At 38.8% G+C, this 19,092-nt stretch overlaps 1 protein-coding gene across 1 annotated transcript; it reads right to left on the reverse strand.

Moving 5' to 3' along the window:
* Window positions 1-1,455: 1,455 nt before the first annotated feature.
* LOC113828886 (uncharacterized) lies at window positions 1,456-18,918 on the reverse strand. Its single transcript, XM_027381944.2, has 6 exons — window positions 18,695-18,918; window positions 14,782-14,992; window positions 12,645-12,827; window positions 12,062-12,236; window positions 10,800-10,885; window positions 1,456-2,770 (listed from the first exon to the last, which is right to left on the reverse strand). The coding sequence occupies exons 1-6, from the start codon at window positions 18,844-18,846 to the stop codon at window positions 2,483-2,485; spliced, it is 1,095 nt and encodes a 364-aa protein (XP_027237745.2). The 5' UTR covers window positions 18,847-18,918; the 3' UTR covers window positions 1,456-2,482.
* Window positions 18,919-19,092: the final 174 nt, after the last annotated feature.

The following is a 19,092-nucleotide window of genomic DNA, read 5'->3' on the forward strand; positions in this document are numbered from 1 at the left end:
AGGAGGAGGAGGAGGCGGAGGTGAAAGGAGGAAGAGGGAGGAGGAGGAGGAGGCGGAGGTGAAAGGAGGAAGAGGAGGAGGAGGAGGAGGTGAAAGGAGAAAAGAGGAAGAGAAGAAGAAGAAGGAGGAGGAGGAGGTGAGGGAGAAAAGAGGAAGAGAAGAAGAGAAGAAGAAGAAGGAGGTGAGGGAGAAAAGAGGAAGAGGAGGAGAAGGAGGTGAGGGAGAAAAGAGGAAGAGGAAAAGAAGGAGAAGGAGGAGGAGGAGATGGAGAAGGAGAATGAGGAGGAAAATAAGAAGAAAAAAAAAGAAGATGAAGAAGACGAGGAGGAAGGAGAGGAAGACGACGTGGGCTGAAGATGAGGGCGATGGTGAGGTTAAGGAAGAGAGGCAAAGCGTGAGGGAAAAAATGAGGAAAACTGGAGAACAGGGGAATGAAGAGAAAGTAGAAAAGAACAGATGAGGAGAAAGGGGAGGTGGCAGCTGTAAAGGTCGTGTGCGTGTGTGCGTGCGTGTGTGGGTGTGCGTGCGTGTGTGGGTGTGGGTGTGGGTGTGGGTGTGTGTGCATGCGTGCGTGCGTGTTAGTGTGTGTGTGCGTGTGCGTATGTGTGCGTGTGCGTGTGTGTGCGTGTGCGTGTATGTGTATACGTGTCAGTCTGTCAGCCTGTGCTTTACAAATAGACAAAAATCACCCATAATACACCACCAGTGTCCAAAACGCATTAAAACAACACCTTCCTTTCATCATCCTTTAATACAAAAACATTTTTAAAAATCTCCAAAAAAAAACAAAAACTGGCAACCCCGGCGCCGTCTGCCCCCCTCGCGACAAAACGCCGGCTGTCACACGCAGGTCGTTGATTAATTAAGAGTATTTATGCCAAGGCTCTCAATTACAGCCTCGGCGGCGTATTGAAAAAGCCAAAAAAGAGATTTTCCTGAAATGTGCCGAAGCTCTTCAAGATACAGCAATGCATACGGAATCAGTTGCAAACACACGGTACGTATTCTCCTCTCACATTACATTAATATTATGTACATAACAGCAAAACAAAAAGTTTGACATTATCTTGATAAAAAAAGGAAATGAGAAAAAGAAAAAAAAAATTAAGGGTACACATACACTCGACTGCTCCTGATGAATTTAACATGAACCGCGAAAAAACAGTATCATTAACATTAAGCAAACAGAGAAATGTCGAAAATCCAAATTTCCACTAATTACTACTAAAATATTATATCACGAGTTCTGCGGTGCTCAGGCATGCGAGACAGAAAGGGGAGCGAAGATTTAAAAAAAAATTATCTACTGCTTAAAGAACATAATGTAAAATATCTACTTCTGCATAAAGAACATAATGTAAAATATCTACTTCTGCATAAAGAACATAATGTAAAATATCTACTTCTGCACAAAGAACATAATGTAAAACATCTACTTCTGCACAAAGAACATAATGTAAAATATCTACTTCTGCATAAAGAACGCAGTCTAAATGAATTGATAGGAAGGAATCTTAGATTTGCATGACTTAAAACTTTTCTTTGGGGCTCTGCATGACTGCCCCGACTGCGAGGGGAAAAATTTCAGGTCAAGCGAGAGATCAAAGTACCTTAGAAAATTGTTGGCACTCTCATTATTAGCTAACTTCCCTCCTTTATGCTTAAAGGATATGAACTCAAAATAACGCACATACACGCACACGCACATGAGAAGGTACGCACACGGATGAAGTCATTTATGCATGATACAAATGTACACATAGGAGCACCATGCATGTATCTATTCGTTTATTATTTTGTTTTATCTCCTATCTAATCGTTTATTCTTCTTATTAGTGTTTCTTACTTACTCCTAATTTCTTTTTCTTCCCTTCTGTTTTTTTTATTTACTATCATCGTTTTTATTCTGTCTTTAATCTTTCTTTCTCTTCATTCCTCTTTCATCTTCCTTTGTTCAAGTTTTATTTCCTTTACTTTCTCTTTTTTCTCTCTTAGGAGTTAATTCTTCTCCTTTATCTCTCTCTTCATCACATTCCCTTTCCATTCCTCATTTCAATCTATAATCCTAACGGTCCATACTTACTGTCAGATTATTAATTATCCATAAATCCAATATCCATTAGCCTTACAACCTGAGTGACTAGATTAATCTTTACGTATATAGTGACAACCTTACTATAACGAACAACATATCAGTTGTCATAGCAATGTTCATAGTTCATGTTTAAGTGTTTAATCGTATTAAAGATAAAATAGTTTATATTTCAGAATGTCAGCATTGCATTCACAAAGCTGTTAAATATAGGAAGTTGTTATTCATCTTATGTTATTCACGAAGTTGTCCATTCGCATTCTGTTATTCAGGAAGTTTGTAAACACATTCACACTGTTATCCAAGTTGTTCCTTCACACTGTTATCCAAGTTGTTCATTCACACTGTTATCCAAGTTGTTCATCCAAATTATTTACGAGGAGCACAGGATCACTTCCTCTCCGCCAGCGCCCTCTTGCCATAACACTGCGTCGGACAGTCGCTGAAGTAACAGAGCGCACACACGTGAGGCCCCACGGAGGAGACATCCACGCCCGCCTCCTCCAGCGCCTCCTCCAGACGGGTCACGCGGTCCTGGAGCCTCTTGACCTCCTCGTCCATGCCCTCGGCGGTCTTGGCGACGACGGCGTGGCAGAAGGACGGGAAGGAGAGGGACTTGGTGGCCGTGCCGTGGCGGATGTGGTAGGTCAAGTCCATTATCGGGTTGTAGTAGTGTTCCTGTGAGAAAAGCGAAGGTGTTTATGGGAGTTAATAACAAGGCATACCATATTCACACGCCTGTTGTTGGTACCGCATGTATGACTATGCGGCTTGTTCTAAACATACACCGCGCTGTACGACACGAGGCTCGCCGCGCTAGGTCGCCAGAGGTCAGAAGATGAACCCGACCTCGTAGCGACCCACCTTGACCCGTTCTCACTACTTCGCTCACTACCCTCTGGGTCAGACGCCCTCGCTCGCCCCTAGCTGATGACACCGTTACCTGCCAAGCTACCAACTAGCACCGTAACTAACACCGTTAATAAAGTGGAGAAACAAGAAGACTGTGTGTTTCTCTGACCCTGTCACTCAGTATAGTGGGACTCTTTATAACTGAATAAGAGACCACTATAGTGTTGGTGGATGGGGACGAGTGTGATGCTGGTGAGGGAGAAGGGGTACAGGAATGAGGGAGATGAGAAGGTAGAGAAGGATGGTGGAGACGATTAGGGAGGGAGGGATGATGCAGAGAAGGAGGAGGCAGAGAGGGGTAAGGAAGGTGGTGAAGAGGTGATACGGAGGAAGAGAAGGATGATGGAGATGATTAGATAAAGAAGGAAGATGAAGACAAGGAGGAAGAGGGGGAAAGTAAGGAAGATGGAGATAAGGAGGTGGGGAAGGTGGCGAGGAGGGGATAGGAGGAACGAGAGAGAAAGGGAAGAAGAGAAGGATGATAGAGATGATTAGACAAAGAGGGAAGATGGAGAATAGGAGACAGAGAGGAAAAATAGAGAGGAGGAGGAGGGGGAAGGCAGAGTGAAGAAGATGGAGAGGAGGTAAAAAGGGAAGATGAAGAGGCAGGGGAGGCGGAGAAGAGGAGACAGAGAGAGAAGATGAAGACGAGGAGGTAGACAGGTAAAAGTGTGAAGAAGACATATAGAAGGAAAACAGAAAAGTGGGAGAAGACAGATTAACGAACAACAGGAGGTAGACAGGAAAGATGGAGATAAAGAGGCAAGGAAGGCGCAGAAGAGGAGGCAGACAATGAAGATGGAAGAGTTGGAGAAAATAGGAAAGTTGGAGAAAATGAGGTAGAAAGGGACATTCGAGAAGAAAAGGTAATCACAGAAAAAAGAAGAAGAGGAGACAAACGGAGGAGAGGAAAAAAGACAGAAGTCAACTCAGTAGACATTTTAAGCTTAGAAGTCAACTCGGTAGACATTTTAAACTTAGAAGTCAACTCAGAAGACATTTTAAGCTTAGAAGTCAACTCAGGAGGCATTTTAAGCTTAGAAGTCAACTCAGTAGGCATTTTAAGCTTAGAAGTGAACTCAGTAGATATTTTAAGCTTAGAAGTCAACTCAGTAGATATTTTAAGCTTAGAAGTGAACTCAGTAGGTATTTTAAGCTTAGAAGTCAACTCAGTAGATATTTTAAGCTTAGAAGTCAACTCAGTAGACATTTTAAACTTAGAAGTCAACTCAGTAGACATTTTAAGCTTAGTAGTCAACTCAGTAGACATTTTAAGCTTAGAAGTCAACTCAGTAGCCATTTTAAGCTTAGAAGTCAACTCAGCAGACATTTTAAACTTAGAAGTCAACTCAGCAGACATTTTAAGCTTAGAAGTCAACTCAGTAGACATTTTAAGCTTAGAAGTCAACTCAGCAGACATTTTAAGCTTAGAAGTCAACTCAGTAGACACTTTAAGCTTAGAAGTCAACTCAGGAGGCATTTTAAGCTTAGAAGTCAACTCAGTAGACATTTTAAACTTAGAAGTCAACTCAGCAGACATTTTAAGCTTAGAAGTCAACTCAGTAGCCATTTTAAGCTTAGAAGTCAACTCAGCAGACATTTTAAGCTTAGAAGTCAACTCAGTAGCCATTTTAAGCTTAGAAGTCAACTCAGTAGACATTTTAAGCTTAGAAGTCAACTCAGTAGACATTTTAAGCTTAGAAATCAACTCAGCAGACATTTTAAGCTTAGAAGTCAACTCAGCAGACATTTTAAGCTTAGAAGTCAACTCAGTAGACATTTTAAGCTTAGAAATCAACTCAGCAGACATTTTAAGCTTAGAAGTCAACTCAGCAGACATTTTAAGCTTAGAAATCAACTCAGTAGACATTTTAAACTTAGAAGTCAACTCAGTAGACATTTTAAGCTTAGAAATCAACTCAGTAGACATTTTAAGCTTAGAAGTCAACTCAGTAGGCATTTTAAGCTTAGAAGTCAACTCAGGAGGCATTTTAAGCTTAGAAGTCAACTCAGTAGACATTTTAAGCTTAGAAGTCAACTCAGTAGGCATTTTAAGCTTAGAAGTCAACTCAGTAGACATTTTAAGCTTAGAAGTCAACTCAGTAGACATTTTAAGCTTAGAAGTCAACTCAGTAGGCATTTTAAGCTTAGAAGTCAACTCAGTAGACATTTTAAGCTTAGAAGTCAACTCAGTAGGCATTTTAAGCTTAGAAGTCAACTCAGCAGACATTTTAAGCTTAGAAGTCAACTCAGTAGGCATTTTAAGCTTAGAAGTCAACTCAGCAGACATTTTAAGCTTAGAAGTCAACTCAGGAGGCATTTTAAGCTTAGAAGTCAACTCAGCAAACATTTTAAGCTTAGAAGTCAACTCAGTAGGCATTTTAAGCTTAGAAGTCAACTCAGCAGACATTTTAAGCTTAGAAGTCAACTCAGGAGGCATTTTAAGCTTAGAAGTCAACTCAGCAAACATTTTAAGCTTAGAAGTCAACTCAGTAGGCATTTTAAGCTTAGAAGTCAACTCAGCAGACATTTTAAGCTTAGAAGTCAACTCAGGAGGCATTTTAAGCTTAGAAGTCAACTCAGCAAACATTTTAAGCTTAGAAGTCAACTCAGTAGGCATTTTAAGCTTAGAAGTCAACTCAGCAGACATTTTAAGCTTAGAAGTCAACTCAGGAGGCATTTTAAGCTTAGAAGTCAACTCAGCAAACATTTTAAGCTTAGAAGTCAACTCAGGAGGCATTTTAAGCTTAGAAGTCAACTCAGCAGACATTTTAAGCTTAGAAGTCAACTCAGTAGGCATTTTAAGCTTAGAAGTCAACTCAGCAGACATTTTAAGCTTAGAAGTCAACTCAGCAGACATTTTAAGCTTAGAAGTCAACTCAGTAGACATTTTAAGCATAAAAGTCAACTCAGTAGACATTTTAAGCTTAGAAGTCAACTCAGTAGACACTTTAAGCTTAGAAGTCAACTCAGGAGGCATTTTAAGCTTAGAAGTCAACTCAGTAGACATTTTAAGCTTAGAAGTCAACTCAGTAGACATTTTAAGCTTAGAAGTCAACTCATTAGCCATTTTAAGCTTAGAAGTCAACTCATTAGCCATTTTAAGCTTAGAAGTCAACTCATTAGCCATTTTAAGCTTAGAAGTCAACTCATTAGCCATTTTAAGCTTAGAAGTCAACTCAGTAGCCATTTTAAGCTTAGAAGTCAACTCATTAGCCATTTTAAGCTTAGAAGTCAACTCAGCAGACATTTTATGCTTAGAAGTCAACTCAGTAGCCATTTTAAGCTTAGAAGTCAACTCATTAGCCATTTTAAGCTTAGAAGTCAACTCATTAGCCATTTTAAGCTTAGAAGTCAACTCATTAGCCATTTTAAGCTTAGAAGTCAACTCATTAGCCATTTTAAGCTTAGAAGTCAACTCATTAGCCATTTTAAGCTTAGAAGTCAACTCATTAGCCATTTTAAGCTTAGAAGTCAACTCAGTAGCCATTTTAAGCTTAGAAGTCAACTCAGCAGACATTTTATGCTTAGAAGTCAACTCAGTAGACATTTTAAGCTTAGAAGTCAACTCATTAGCCATTTTAAGCTTAGAAGTCAACTCATTAGCCATTTTAAGCTTAGAAGTCAACTCATTAGCCATTTTAAGCTTAGAAGTCAACTCATTAGCCATTTTAAGCTTAGAAGTCAACTCAGCAGACATTTTATGCTTAGAAGTCAACTCAGTAGACATTTTAAGCTTAGAAGTCAACTCAGTAGCCATTTTAAGCTTAGAAGTCAACTCAGTAGCCATTTTAAGCTTAGAAGTCAACTCAGTAGACATTTTAAGCTTAGAAGTCAACTCAGTAGACATTTTAAGCTTAGAAGTCAACTCATTAGCCATTTTAAGCTTAGAAGTCAACTCATTAGCCATTTTAAGCTTAGAAGTCAACTCATTAGCCATTTTAAGCTTAGAAGTCAACTCATTAGCCATTTTAAGCTTAGAAGTCAACTCATTAGCCATTTTAAGCTTAGAAGTCAACTCATTAGCCATTTTAAGCTTAGAAGTCAACTCAGTAGCCATTTTAAGCTTAGAAGTCAACTCATTAGCCATTTTAAGCTTAGAAGTCAACTCAGCAGACATTTTATGCTTAGAAGTCAACTCAGTAGCCATTTTAAGCTTAGAAGTCAACTCATTAGCCATTTTAAGCTTAGAAGTCAACTCATTAGCCATTTTAAGCTTAGAAGTCAACTCATTAGCCATTTTAAGCTTAGAAGTCAACTCATTAGCCATTTTAAGCTTAGAAGTCAACTCATTAGCCATTTTAAGCTTAGAAGTCAACTCATTAGCCATTTTAAGCTTAGAAGTCAACTCATTAGCCATTTTAAGCTGAGAAGTCAACTCATTAGCCATTTTAAGCTCAGGCGATAAGACAAGTGGAAACCGTCGTAAAATATGCACCACGGTGGAATGAGCAAGAATATTTAGCTGTATTTTTTCCCGGGTGAGAATGAAATAAAATAAAAATGGGAAAGAGAAGGAAAACTACATAAGATAAACGTAGCTAAGATAACTTAGCACATCACATACAAGATAATTTCTCATACTAAATAGAAATAATTTAGCACACCACATATAAAACAATTTCTCACGCCAAATAAAACATGATTTAGCACACCAAACACAAAATAATTTCTCACGCCAAATAAAAGGTATTTTCGTACACCAAACAAGATAATTTCTCACACCAAGTACAAAATAATTTCTCACCCCTAATAAAAAATAATCTAGCACATCACATACAAAATAATTTCTCACGCCAAATAAATCATAATTTAGCACACCAAACAAAAGACAATTTCTCACACCAAATAAAAGACAATTTAGCACACCACATACAAGACAATTTCTCACGCCAAATAAATCATAATTTAGCACACCAAACAAAAGACAATTTCTCACGCCAAATAAAAGACAATTTAGCACACCGAACAAAAGACAATTTCTCACGCCAAACAAAAGACAATTTCTCACGCCAAACAAAAGACAATTTCTCACGCCAAATAAAAGACAATTTAGCACACCAAACAAAAGACAATTTCTCACGCCAAATAAAAGACAATTTAGCACACCAAACAAAAGATAATTTCTCACGCCAAATAAAAAATAATTTAGCACACCAAACAAAAGACAATTTCTCACACCAAATAAAACAATTTAGCACACCAAACAAAAGATAATTTTTCACACCAAATAAAAGACAACTTCTCACGCCAAACAAAAGACAATTTCTCACGCCAAATAAAACATAATTTGGCACACCAAACAAAAGACAAGTTCTCACGCCAAATAAAAGACAATTTAGCACACCAAACAAAAGACAATTTCTCACGCCAAATAAAAGACAATTTAGCACACCAAACAAAAGACAATTCCTCACGCCAAACAAAAGACAACTTCTCACGCCAAATAAAAGACAATTTAGCACACCGAACAAAAGACAATTTCTCACGCCAAATAAAAGACAATTTAGCACACCGAACAAAAGACAATTTCTCACGCCAAATAAAACATAGTTTAGCACACCAAACAAAAGACAATTTCTCACGCCAAATAAAAGACAATTTAGCACACCAAACAAAAGACAATTTCTCACGCCAAATAAAAGACAATTTAGCACACCAAACAAAAGACAATTTCTCACGCCAAATAAAAGACAATTTAGCACACCAAACAAAAGACAATTTCTCACGCCAAATAAAAGACAATTTAGCACACCCAACAAAAGACAATTTCTCACGCCAAATAAAAGACAATTTAGCACACCGAACAAAAGACAATTTCTCACGCCAAATAAAAGACAATTTAGCACACCGAACAAAAGACAATTTCTCACGCCAAATAAAACATAATTTGGCACACCAAACAAAAGACAAGTTCTCACGCCAAATAAAAGACAATTTAGCACACCAAACAAAAGACAATTTCTCACGCCAAATAAAAGACAATTTAGCACACCAAACAAAAGACAATTTCTCACGCCAAACAAAAGACAACTTCTCACGCCAAATAAAACATAATTTAGCACACCAAACAAAAGATAATTTCTCACGCCAAATAAAACATAATTTAGCACACCAAACAAAAGATAATTTCTCACGCCAAATAAAAGACAATTTAGCACACCAAACAAAAGACAATTCCTCACGCCAAACAAAAGACAACTTCTCACGCCAAATAAAAGACAATTTAGCACACCAAACAAAAGACAATTCCTCACGCCAAACAAAAGACAACTTCTCACGCCAAATAAAACATAATTTAGCACACCAAACAAAAGATAATTTCTCACGCCAAATAAAACATAATTTAGCACACCAAACAAAAGATAATTTCTCACGCCAAATAAAAGACAATTTCTCACGCCAAACAAAAGACAAGTTCTCACGCCAAATAAAACATAATTTGGCACACCAAACAAAAGACAAGTTCTCACGCCAAATAAAAGACAATTTAGCACACCAAACAAAAGACAATTCCTCACGCCAAACAAAAGACAACTTCTCACGCCAAATAAAACATAATTTAGCACACCAAACAAAAGACAATTTCTCACGCCAAATAAAAGACAATTTAGCACACCAAACAAAAGACAATTTCTCACGCCAAATAAAAGACAATTTAGCACACCAAACAAAAGACAATTTCTCACGCCAAACAAAAGACAACTTCTCACGCCAAATAAAACATAATTTAGCACACCAAACAAAAGACAATTTCTCACGCCAAATAAAAGACAATTTAGCACACCAAACAAAAGACAATTTCTCACGCCAAATAAAAGACAATTTAGCACACCAAACAAAAGACAACTTCTCACGCCAAATAAAACATAATTTAGCACACCAAACAAAAGACAATTTCTCACGCCAAATAAAAGACAATTTAGCACACCAAACAAAAGACAATTCCTCACGCCAAACAAAAGACAACTTCTCACGCCAAATAAAACATAATTTAGCACACCAAACAAAAGATAATTTCTCACGCCAAATAAAAGACAATTTAGCACACCAAACAAAAGACAATTTCTCACGCCAAACAAAAGACAACTTCTCACGCCAAATAAAACATAATTTAGCACACCAAACAAAAGACAATTTCTCACGCCAAATAAAAGACAATTTAGCACACCAAACAAAAGACAATTTCTCACGCCAAATAAAACATAATTTAGCACACCAAACAAAAGACAATTTCTCACGCCAAATAAAAGACAATTTAGCACACCAAACAAAGGACAATTTCTCACACCAAACAAAAGACAATTTCTCCCGCCAAACAAAACATAATTTAGCACACCAAACAAAAGACAATTTCTCACGCCAAATAAATCATAATTTAGCACACCAAACAAAAGACAACTTCTCACGCCAAATAAATCATAATTTAGCACACCAAACAAAAGACAACTTCTCACGCCAAATAAATCATAATTTAGCACACCAAACAAAAGACAACTTCTCACGCCAAATAAATCATAATTTAGCACACCAAACAAAAGAGAATCTCACGCCAAATAAAACATAATTTAGCACACCAAACAAAAGACAATTTCTCACGCCAAATAAAAGACAATTTAGCACACCGAACAAAAGACAATTTCTCACGCCAAATAAAAAATAATCTAGCACACAAAACAAAAGACAATTTCTCACGCCAAATAAAACATAATCTACCACACCAAACAAAAGACAATCTAGCACACCGAACAAAAGATAATTTTTCCCGCCAAAAACACAAATCCCAACGCCTTACCATCTGGGGAATGGCGTGCAGTTCCACCACCCACACGTTATTCAGGATATGGCCGCTGCTCGCCATTACGTTGGTGTATCGGACTCCTGTAGTGAAAAAAAAAATGTAAAAATCGTATGAATGAGAATGAGTTGAGATGTATTAGATGTATTTGACCGGTTTCGAATATATCTTCGTCGTGTATTACTGGTGAAGATGTATTCGAAACCGGTCAAGTGCATCTCTTGTATTTTGAGAAGATATTCGGTTTCATTCATACTTTTTCTACACTTGCCAACATGAATGAGGTTCATTGAAAGAAATGTTGCAGGGAAATCGGCGGTCCTACATCTGCAAGAAAATTTAAAGCTTGATTTGGATATAAAATTCGATTAGAGATGTTCATCAGAAATATTTTTAATTGAAATACTCATGACGCTGAATTAATCCATACTGCATGAATACTGATTCAGTGTATCATGCATGGCACTGAGGTTATCATGCATGACACTGACACACTGTCACACACAACACTGACTCACACCATCACACACGACACTGACTCACAGCATCACACACGACACCGACTCACAGCATCACACACGACACCGACTCACAGCATCACACACGACACCGACTCACAGCATCACACACGACACTGACTCACAGCATCACACACGACACTGACTCACAGCATCACACACGACACTGACTCACAGCATCACACACGACACTGACTCACACCATCACGCACGACACAGACTCAGCATCACACACAACACTGACTCACACCATCACACACGACACTGACTCGCAGCATCACACACGACACTGACTCACACCATCACGCACGACACAGACTCACAGCATCACACACGACACTGACTCACACCATCACACACGACACTGACTCACACCATCACGCACGACACAGACTCACACCATCACACACGACACTGACTCACACCATCACACACGACACTGACTCACAGCATCACACACGACACCGACTCACAGCATCACACACGACACTGACTCACAGCATCACACACGACACTGACTCACACCATCACACACGACACTGACTCACAGCATCACTCACGACACCGACTCACAACATCACACACGACACTGACTCACACCATCACACACGACACTGACTCACAGCATCACACACGACACCGACTCACAGCATCACACACGACACCGACTCACAGCATCACACACGACACCGACTCACAGCATCACACACGACACCGACTCACACCATCACACCAACTCACCATACTGCGGGACATGAAGACGGGGCATGAGGTAGATCTTTACAGTGTTCATGATTCCATGTACGAACTGAGCGACCATCTGTGCATCGGCGGTGACCCCGTGTACAGTGCCATCCTCTGCCACGCCCACGTACACCACCCCTCGCTCTCCGGTATTCAGTAAACCCACTAACAGCTGCCAAAAGTAATGATTGTGATAATGCCATGGGATAAAAAAAAGTTGTTATTTATTCTTTTTTTTTTGTAATTGGGTTTTTTTAATTATTTTTTCTTCGTCTTTCCTTCTTATTCTTAATCTTCTTTACTTTTTACCTATTATTCTTAATTCAATTTTTAATCCCTATTTTTTTTTTTTTTTTTTAAGATTCATCGGGAAATATAAACCATGTTATTTATTCGCTTTTTCAGTTTGTATTTGGATTTTTTAAATCATTTGTTTTCTTCGTCTTTCCTTCCTATTCTTTTTTTTCTCCTTATAACCTATTATTCTTAATTCAATCTATAATTTCCATTTTCTAAATTTTATCGGGAAATATAAACAAAAAAGATAAAAACAAACATTAAAAAAATCTCTCGCATTCACCTTCAGCACAGTATCCCGCCGAACGTCACACAGATCAGCCACTGGGAAGAAATGACACCGCTGACCTGCCGGAAAAGGCATCTTCTGACGGTACACGAAGCTGACCTCCTCCTGCTGTTGGCCGTTCGTCAGCACCGCCTCCAGGTCGTCGTCGCCCTCCGCTCTCCCGACGCTCTCTCTCACCTGCAGGAGGGAGAATTTTGCGCGCGGAAATATGGCGGGAAGGAGGTGGGTTTCTGAAGGACTGGAGGCGCGTTTTCTCTTCGATTTTCTTTGGGTGTGATTTTATTTTTTTTTTTCTGGGAGGTTTGTCTCTGTTTTTTTTTTCTTGTTTTTGGTCTTTCACATTTTTCTCTTCTCTTCTCTTCTCTTTTCTCTTTTTTTTCTGTCTCTCTCTCTCTCTCTCTCTCTCTCTCTCTCTCTCTCTCTCTCTCTCTCTCTCTCTCTCTCTCTCTCTCTCTCTCTCTCTCTCTCTCACTCTCTCTCTCTCTCTCTCTCTCTCTCTCTCTCTCTCTCTCTCTCTCTCTCTCTCTCTCTCTCTCTCTCTCTCTCTCTCTCTCTCTCTCTCTCTCTCTCTCTCTCTCTCTTTATGTCATACACTCTCTCTCTCTCTCTCTCTCTCTCTCTCTCTCTCTCTCTCTCTCTCTCTCTCTCTCTCTCTCTCTCTCTCTCTCTCTCTCTCTCTCTCTCTCTCTCTCTCTCTCTCTCTCTCTCTCTCTCTCTCTCTCTCTCTCTCTCTCTCTCTCTCTCTCTCTCTCTCTCTCTCTCTCTCTCCCTCTCTCCCTCTCTCAACCTGTGACAAGGTGGACCATTTAGCACTTTCCCTTGAAGAACCACACTATGCAGTTCTACCGTCTCATAAACAAATGAGACAAGTGTTTTCAGCTGTTTCCGAGATTATGAGGGCCAGGTATGAACTATCAAAAAAATGAACAAAAATGGACATGGTACCATCTGGCATTATTAAAGTATTGTAGGAACATCTGACAACCATATGAAGTCTATAATGGACGGAGACAGCAGGTTACACTGACCAGACTATGCATAGGATACCAGTACGTTATATATTACGTACAGGATGCAGTTTCGAAGGCAAACCCAGTTTCGTATCACCACTGCAAAAATGTGCAATAAATAGTACTGACCAGAGAAAAGGCAATTATTGATTACATTAATTCTATTATAGACACTGGTCTTGTCTTTGATATGATTAATGATGTAAAAGTTGTTTTATCAATAATGTAAGTACAACAGCATAGCCCTTAGGCATGCACAACTTCTCTTTGATTGACATCCCCTACATTAATAGAAGAACAACCAGTTTGGATAGATGTTATAGCATCTTCCCCTGGCTTTTTGCTGGGCATGTACACTGTTCGGTAAATCAATTTTATCAAATCAAATCTCTCTCTCACACACTCGCTCTCCAGCCACTTCTTGCCGTGTCCATTATCCTCTTCTTATATTTCTCCCGCTCCTTCTTGTTTACCTTCTCCTTACTTTTCCTCTTTATTTTCCCTTCCCCTTTCCCTTTCTCCTTCTCTCTCATCCTCTTCCTCCTTTTCCTTCCCCTTCTCATCTTTCTCCTTCTCCTCCCTATCCCCCTTCCCTATTCATCTTCCTTTTAGCCCTCCACCTTCCTTTCCTCATTACCCTATCCCTCATCCCTTACCCTCCTCCCTCACACTCACTCCCTCCTCCCTCCTCCCTCTTCCCTCACCCTCCACCCTCCTCCCTCACCCCTTACCCTCACCCTCCTTCCTCACACTCATCCCCTCACCCTCCTCGCCCTCCTCCCTCACTCCTCACCCTCCTCACCCTCCTCCCTCACTCCTCACCCTCCTCCCTCACACTCACCCTCACCCCTCACCCTCCTCCCTCACCCCTTACCCTCCTCACCCTCCTCCCTCACCCCTTACCTTCCTCACCTCCTCGCCCTCCTCCTTCACCCCTTACCCTCCTCACCTTCCTCCCTCACCCCTTACCCTCCTCACCCTCCACCCTCACCCTCCTCGCCCTCCTCCCTCACACTCACCCTCACCCTCCTCCCTCACCCTCACCCCCTCACCCTCCTCCCTCACCCCTCACCCTCCTCCCTCCTTCCTTACCCTCCTCCTCCCTCACCCCCCCTCCTTACCTTCTTAGCCTCGTGCAGTCCCATAGCAAGAATAGACTCGCTCTGGAGGGCCGAGTTGCTCTTCTGCCGGAGCGGTTTCACGGGCGGCGGGTCGTGGGCCACCATCACGCCCGCCCGCACGCCCTGCCTCCTGGGTTGCGGGGGGGCGGCTGGTCGGTCCCCCCGCCCCCCGCCGTCCCTGCTGCCGCCGCCGCGCCCTCGGGTTTGGCCTCTGGGGAGCGGTACGTGGAAGGGCGTGGAGTTTCATCAGCATCGTCGTCGTTTTTGATGTTATTATTATGGTGATTATTAGTAGTGTTTGAAATATTGCTATTATTGTTGTTGACGTTGTTCTGTTGTTGTTGTTATTGTTGTTATCATTATCATCCCTATAATAATTATCATCATTATAATTATCATTATCACCATTATCATCATTATCACCATTATCATTATCATCATCATCATCATTAATATCGTAGTAGAAGTAGTAGCAAGAGTATCGTTATCATTATTATTAACTATCTTCATGTTATTTTGATTATTTTCATTTTCATTGTCATGCTCATTATCATTATTCCTATGTTCATCAATATCTGACATTACCGTCATCATTACATTATCATTATCATTAATAGCAGTAGTAGTAGTAGTAGTAGTAGTAGTAGTAGTAGTATCCTTATCATCATCATTATTATTATCATCACTATCATTATTATCATTATCATCAGCAGCAGCAGCATTATTATTACCATAATTATCATTATCATAACTATCATAATCATCATCATTATAAAAATCTCTATCATCACTACGATACTCATATTCATTTTCATTATCATTTGTAGTATTACCATCACAATTACCATCATCATCACGAGAAAGAAGACAAAGAAAACGTAAACAATAAAACAAAAACACTAAAATAACGAATCACAACAAAGTATACTTAGCTATAAACAAAAAAAAAGAGACGTAGCCAATTTCAGTGAACCAAAAGGAATACCTGTTAATAGCGAAAATACGTGACCAAATATTTGCAATAAACGCTGAACCGCAAACAATGAACATTTTAGAGACCTTGGACGTGAACTATTTTTGTTTCCCACGTCCTTCCCACATTTAGGTTAATAGCGTCTATTAAATGTTAAAAAAAAAGTATGAATGAGAATGAATATCTTCATCACGCAAGAGATGTTTTTGACAAGTTTCGACATGTCAGAAAATACATGATTTATATATCTCTTGCGCTGTAAAGATATTCATTACCATTTTTGCTTTTTTTCAAACCAAAAAGATAACATCCACCTAATCAGAGCAAAATCCGCGAGAATATTCCCTAAACCAAAAATCTTTTGAGTTCAGACCATGGATACCTCATCACGACTGGACAAATTCCAATTAAAATCCAGTCAGAGTTATAAACCAGTAACATCAAGCTGATAATCACTTCATACCCACCTTGCTTACCTTGAAAAAACCTCCAAAAAAACTAAATTTACAAAACTTGCGGAGTTTCTTTTCATCCAAAATACACTAAAACCAAAGGAAACTGCAACATCAACTCCTCAATGACCGTAATATTTCCATCGCCTCAAAAATAAAAGCAGCTGAAGGTATACTTTATTAGGAACAATATTACATTTTAATAATTTTACCATCGACCTTCAGAAGACTCTCGATCTCATCAAGTCACACCATCTCAATAAACAACATATCCTTGGCAGTTCACAAAGTTAACCTGGAGTGGGTGTTCTTTTTTCCGATCTACTCCCAAAGAACAACAAAACCTGTGATGAAATGCCGCAGTTTCTTCGAGGCTGCCCTCAGAGAAGTATCCTCTGCCCCGTTATCAATTCCAAATAAAAGTTGATAAAGACTATACCCTCAAAAAATAATAATAATAACAACGACATAACACTCGCGAATAAACCATAGATTCCTGAAAAAAAAAAACAATATACCAGAAACAGGCTTAGTGAATTCTGTAAATAAATAATACAATCTTCAATCAGACAACAAGCCGATCGTGCAAGAGCCATGAAAGTAGATAATGACCCTCTGAGTCGTTCCTTTGAAGAGAAATGATACACTAACAACAGAAAAAAAATAAACAAATACTGCTAAAGCTGGTAAGTGCTAAAATCCTTGTGCAAACATCTTGTGTAAACAGATATTACATGTTAACAGTACAACAATATATTGGATATGTAAATGATAACATAATGGCAGTTACCAATGCACCGATAACTCCATGTTGTATATTATCGAAGCACTAAGAGAGAGTACACTTTAGCCATATCTTACAAATCCAGATTCAAAATAAACAAGGAAATCACTCAATATGACTGGCTATGAATGACCTAACTTAGACCACGAAGAACTTCACCACCAAAATGCAACTTTTGAATCACTGAGCATGACAATACGGGGAAGGCTAGATCAGTAGCAACTAGAGGTGTCACTGCGTCTGTTTTGATGATTCAATGAAAATAATGAAAATATAACCATTGAATGAACCGTATTCATGTTGACAAATGTGGAGAGGTATGAATGAGAACGAATATCTTCACAATACAAGAGATGTGTTTTACCGGTTTCGATTACATCTCCGTCGAAACCGGCAAAATACATCTCTTGCATTGCGAAGAGATTCGTTCCCATTCATACCTCTCCGCAATAACCACTGAAATCATTATTTCCCATCCTTTTTGAAAATCGAAAAGTCCAAAATGATCGACCATATTTCACAAAGCATCCGTAACTTTTGTGACGTCATCAAAACGTGTTCTTTCCCAAAATAGAATCAGACGCCATGACACCCCTTGGAGTTGCCACTGAATCTAGCCTTCCCCATGAAAACACAACAGATCGACCCTGTGGACACCGCATTCCGAAATAAGATAAATTATTGCCATTTTCATTCATCTAGTAATTAAATGTTTGAATTTTTCAGCATGTTCTATGTGTCATATGAAGGGCCATGTGAGTATAGGGTTCGGTCATTGAAAAGAGGTTAGGTACGAAGCCATGGCCAACCCACCCATAAATGTCACCAAAATCTTAAAGCAATGATTCGCACCCTGTTCCTAAATCAAGTACAAATAAAACTTTTAATAAATTAAGGTTAGCAAAATAATGATGATAACCATAATCTTAATTGCAATAATTTGAATAATAGTAACAATGATGATGATAGCAATAAAATAATTGTATTAAGAGTACAGATTATGATAATAAGAATAAAGATTATGATAATAACAATAATGATAACAATAATAATAACAATATTAATAATGATAACAATAAATATTATTATTGTCATTATTGCTATTTTTGTCATTATCATTATTGTCGTTATTTATTATCACTATTATTATGATAATTATAATTGCAATTCTGATAATGGTAATAATAATAATCCTTATTATTAAAGCCATAATTGTAATTATGCTTATATTTATAAGTGTAATTATGATAATAACAACAGTAACGTTAACAGCGGCAATACTACAACTAATAGCAATAATAATAACAACAGCAAAAATAATGATAGAAACGACAAAGCATAGGAACAACAATAACGACAGTTACTACTTCCTCTAATATTACTATTACTTAGAATAATAATGATAATAATAATGATGATGATGATATTATAATTATTATTATTACAACTAATATTATCCATAAATGGTGATAATAAAATAATGATAGAGGAACGATACTACTAATCACAATAATGATATGAAGAATAACAATAATATTGATAATAATGATGATGATAATGATACAAAACAATAATGATGATGATAATACAAACCATTAACAATAATAATAACAATAACACAATCAACAACAATAACATTATCAATAACAATAACATCACTATCAACAACAATAATAACAGCAACAGCACGGCGTTCACACAGACCTTCTCTCCCGATAAGCGAAGGGAACGGAAGGCCTGGCGAGAAAGTGGTGATCTTCTTTGACCTGCGGGAGAGAGAGGTCACCCTTGAGGAAGTCAGTGAGGGTCATCTCGGCCAAGTCTGATCCCTGTTTCTTTGCTCCTTCGGTAGCCATTGCGTTAGGAGACACGGATGAGAGTTATGACTTTGTAGGAGAAGTGTTCCTTGACAACTGATGAATTCCCACGTGCTGAGACAAGCATCTTGAGAAGATAAGATAAGGGAGGAAATAAGTTCAAAATATTCAGACTAAAATATAGTTAAAACTAATGATCTATTGATCCTGCGATATTTTCAAACAGCATGGCACGCTGGAAGATTTGCTTTGACACGAATATATGTCACGAATTGATAAAAGAAC

This window comes from Penaeus vannamei, chromosome 19 (assembly GCF_042767895.1).
Source record: "Penaeus vannamei isolate JL-2024 chromosome 19, ASM4276789v1, whole genome shotgun sequence".
NCBI lineage: Eukaryota > Metazoa > Arthropoda > Malacostraca > Decapoda > Penaeidae > Penaeus > Penaeus vannamei.

Bases quoted from the DNA above. Each gene is read 5' to 3' on its own strand.
- LOC113828886 (XM_027381944.2), bottom strand. From the start codon at position 18,846: ATGGCTACCGAAGGAGCAAAGAAACAGGGATCAGACTTGGCCGAGATG. The intron at 12,828-14,781 runs GTAAGGAGGGGG...TCCCTCCTGCAG, and splicing joins GACTGCACGAGGCTAAGAAG to GTGAGAGAGAGCGTCGGGAG. The intron at 10,886-12,061 runs GTGAGTTGGTGT...TTTTCACTACAG, and splicing joins TCTTCATGTCCCGCAGTATG to GAGTCCGATACACCAACGTA.